This window comes from Musa acuminata, chromosome BXJ1-10 (assembly GCF_036884655.1).
Source record: "Musa acuminata AAA Group cultivar baxijiao chromosome BXJ1-10, Cavendish_Baxijiao_AAA, whole genome shotgun sequence".
Classification (NCBI taxonomy): domain Eukaryota; kingdom Viridiplantae; phylum Streptophyta; class Magnoliopsida; order Zingiberales; family Musaceae; genus Musa; species Musa acuminata.
This window is the reverse complement of record NC_088336.1, coordinates 1,449,221-1,453,494: the sequence shown is the minus strand read 5'-3', so window position 1 is coordinate 1,453,494 and position 4,274 is coordinate 1,449,221. Positions and strand designations below refer to the sequence as shown.

At 40.2% G+C, this 4,274-nt stretch overlaps 1 protein-coding gene across 1 annotated transcript; it reads right to left on the bottom strand.

Moving 5' to 3' along the window:
• Positions 1–590: 590 nt before the first annotated feature.
• LOC135594860 (uncharacterized) lies at positions 591–3,060 on the bottom strand. The gene is made up of 2 exons (XM_065085366.1): positions 2,110–3,060; positions 591–1,150 (listed from the first exon to the last, which is right to left on the bottom strand). The coding sequence occupies exons 1-2, from the start codon at positions 2,915–2,917 to the stop codon at positions 810–812; spliced, it is 1,149 nt and encodes a 382-aa protein (XP_064941438.1). The 5' UTR covers positions 2,918–3,060; the 3' UTR covers positions 591–809.
• Between the last annotated feature and the right edge of the window lie 1,214 nt (positions 3,061–4,274).

Sequence of the window (4,274 nt, the reverse complement as noted above, 5' to 3'; positions counted from 1 at the left end):
ACTGCCCTCTTTCCTTTGTTCTCCGATAATAATTTTGACGATAAAATATTAATCTAAAGCACCTTTTAATAAAGAGAAGATGTGCAAAATATATATATATATATATATATATATATATATATATATATATACACAAATTAATGGATCGTGACAAAAATTCATCAAAGTTTAAAAATTAATATATTTAAACTAGATAATATACAAAAATATAACATTTCTAGTATTAGGCTTCAAGAACTATTTTAGCTATCTGATCAAGAATTTTGTCAAATTGTTAAGGACATAGCGTTACGAGCCTAAGAAGAACAAGTTACAATGAGCAAGACTAACCTCATCAGTGTAAACAGTGTGAATCAGCAACTAAAAGCCATGAAGTGCCCAAAGAGGACGAAGGCCTTCAATTTAATTCCTCTTCAACAAAAGGCCACTATAAAAATATGATTTTATAGAAATAACGTATGAGATGTGAATTCAGTAATTGTGATCACTAAGTAAAAAAGTGTGGAGCAATGTGAAAACGGAACTTTAAAAGTAATTGACAGAGCAATTACAACATTTCTCTTTCTCAGACACATCATAGAAGCTCCAGCTAACTGCAATGTAAAATAAATACTTTTCATATGACAAGGAATATTCCATGTGTGTAATTACATTCACAAAACATTACATTGGACACCAGTATAATAGATGACTGATTTGAGAGAAAAACAGAAAAAAAAACTAGATGACTGATGTTTCCTAACAATTAGTCCAAGTACTGGAAGCAGAAATCTATAGTTTTATTTGAATAGGGCATACTATCTGTCCTGTCAGAGAAATCTTAGAGATTCTGAGTACCAACGCATGTAGCAAGATTCCAGATTAGGCCAGTCAGAGTCAGGGCATTCAGTGAAGTGATGAAGCCAGAGTGATAGTACCTCCTCTTGCTGGTCCCAACTAAGCTTCTCAATCATCTCTTCGAGCATGCTCACCATCTCTGCTCTCACCCTACTGCTTAGTATGGGAGTATCTACACCATTGCAGGCTTGACAAATCAATGGCAACCATGACTTAAGCATTGCCATTTGAAAGATTGCCAAGTGTGATTCTTCCTCTTTCCTAACCTTCACTTCATCAAAGTTCTTAGAGTTAGCGTGCTTGAACATGAATGCTGCAGTAAAAGGTATTGTTTAGCAAAATGTCCAGCATATTTACATCAATAATTTGTTGTATTGTGCCTATTGTTGAACAAGAAAAATGAATTGATGAATAATCATATTATTTTTTCAAATAGCTCTGAAGAATTCTTCAGTTCTACCATATTGCCCAACTTATATTGTTGAAGAAAGTTGATTATGACAATGACACATCTAAGCTTTTCTAATTTCCTACTAGTGGATGTCAATGTACATATTGTTTGTACCGTCCAGAAAAGAAACTTAAAGAATGCAAGGAATTGACTGGGGTGTGAATAAAGAAACTGAATTTTTCTTGAGGCACTCTGTCAAATAAGAAGTTTGCCATCTCATAAAGGATTAGACCATTCCATTGTTGCTTTGGAAACAAAGTAAAGATGCATGTGGGTTCTTTTGCAGAACTTCTAATAAGATGATTCACGGAACAATCTTCTTCCTACGTTAGACATTGGTGTTCATTAAAATTTCAGAGTAGCCTCTTCTTGTTTGAATTTTCTTATATGGTTTTTCCTATTAAAGTGACTATTGCAATTGCTGCAATAGTGATCTGATTACTGAAAAAGCCCAAGACAAAGCGTCTAATAAACGAGGGGTTATGGTAGATCTTAGCATGCCTTAAGTAATGACTCTGTTATCTAGATCAGCATAAGCCAGAATAAGAACTATGTTCAAGAGATTTAATAATTATGAATCCTCAGTTCAATAACATATTGATAGGTAGTGATCCAAAAGAAAAGGAAGGCTATTTCAGGTGGGAAAAAAATGCAATGTCACTAGAAGTTTGTCAAAGAGACATTGCAAAGAAAACAGAGAAAGCAGCAGACAGAAGCAGGCCGGCTTAGGCCGGCTAAGACCGGTTCAGACTGTTTCGACCGAACCAGGCCGAAGTGGAAATAATGGAGGGCAGAAAGATACAGAAAAAGGGCGTCCTCACCGCAGACCCGGACGAGGGCCACCTGCAGGCGCGGCACGGCGGAGACAGCGAGCTGTGCGAGCCCGGCCGCCTCTCCCCACATCGCCACCGCATCCGCCACCGCCCCGCTCTCCGCCATCTTTTGCCCCAGCCACATCACCTCCGCCGCGAGTTTGTCCGCCGATACTCCTACCTCTACCACCATTCCCGGCGCCACCGCTGCCCCCTCCGCCCATCTCCTCACCCTAGACTTCACCGCGCCCATGATTCGCCCGCCCGACCCATCCCCAGGCGCCAGCGACGCTTCCGCAGCCACGGCCGCCTCGAGACGGCGGAGAGTCCTTGCGAACGCAGCGGACAGGGCCGCGCGGTTGATGACCTGGAACGCCCGGCCCTCGCCGCTGGCGTAGCGGAGGTTGTCGCCGAGGAGGCGCTCCGCGAGGGAGCGGACGAGGTCGTACTTGCGGGAGGCGACGGGGACGCGCGACACGGCGGAGAGCACGCGCGAGAGGGCGCGCCCCGCGCTGGTGCCGTCAGTCGGGGAGAGCGGGTCCGGGGCGGAGGCGCGGGGAGGAGATGACAGGTGGGAGAGGACAAGGGAGAAGAGCGAGAGGAGGGAGAGAAACAAGTGGAGGGAGAGCATGAGCGAGCGGCGTAGGAGGCGGAGGGGCCGCCCGTCGCCGCCGGCGGAGACGAGGGCATCGGCGACGGAGTGGAGGAGCTCGGAGTCTGGGAGGGAGGAGACGGCGGCGGCTAGGGTTTCCATGAAGCCTCCGTCCTGTCTTCGCATGCAGTCACCGCCATCCGCCATAAAAGAAGCAGAGCGCATCGCTGGTGACAACGTAACGGACCGGAAACGGAATGCTCGCGGGAATTTGTTCTCTCTTATTTTTTAGACAACGTAACAAAGGCGTTTTTCTTTATAAAGTATATTTTTATTTTATTTTTTCTCAAATAATATCCTTAATTAAATTATCTATTTTTTTATATTTTGATTTCTTATAATATTTTTATTTTGACCACCATAATAACAACAACAAGTACATTCCTAATCTCAAATAAATAAATTTTAAATCTAAAAATATAATATTATAATTATCTAAAAGCAATAACAACCCATAGATATTTTATAATGGTATTTAGAAAATCCTCAACCGATAAAGAAAAGAGAAGTTTAGATGAATACTTTGATTTCATACTCTTTGATTCCCCTCAACGTAACCTTGTATAGTTTAGAACAATTGAGTGATTTGAAACCAATTCAATGGTTCGCTAACTTAGATGTCCTTCTAATTCTTCAAATAAGTGAACTTATTTATCTTAGAGTTATTCAGTTGTTTTACAATAACTTACCTATGGATGAACATGATAGGATGTCCACTTATCTCTTAGGGTATCACATACCTATTACAGATAATATAATTTGCAAACTAATAGGAATTCATGAGAAAAGAAGAAGTTATTATTTTAGAGGATAACATATTATGAGGTTATAGGATCCATTTTTGGTAACATAAATTCGTCTATCGTTCCAAAAAGTTATAAACATTCAACATAGTCATTCCACGAGATGAAGAAACCTTGAAACTAGATAGATTTAATATTATAAATAGAAACCTATTAAGAAGAATAAGATATATATAGTAACAAATAGGGTTTAGACTAGATTACCTCTGAGGACTGATCCTCCCCCATCTGAACCTGAACTAGAAACACCTATATATAGGAAAAGTCAATCTCCTCCTACTAGTCCCTTTGAGGTAGCACCTCCAATAGAGCCAGCACCCTCCTCATTTGCCAATGCCATAGTGACTCGACTAGATTGAATTGAACTACGTCAAGATTAAATATTAACCGAGATACAGCAAATTCATTGATAGCTTAATACTTTGTTTAGGCATTTCGATTTACCACCACCTAAATAACTTGTGTATGTCTTTTTTTTATTGATGACAAAGGGGGAGAAGTCGATGGATTCTTCCATATAATCTTTAATGTTACCATGCATGATGTTCTGCACACTTTGATATGATGCAATAGATTCTTCCATGTACTCTTTAATGTTACCATGCATGATGTTTTGCACACTTTGATATGATGCAAAGCATGAAATGATGAATGCTTTAGTATCATGTATGTTATGGCCAAAATAATATTAATTTATTTTTGGTATGATGCATGAAGTG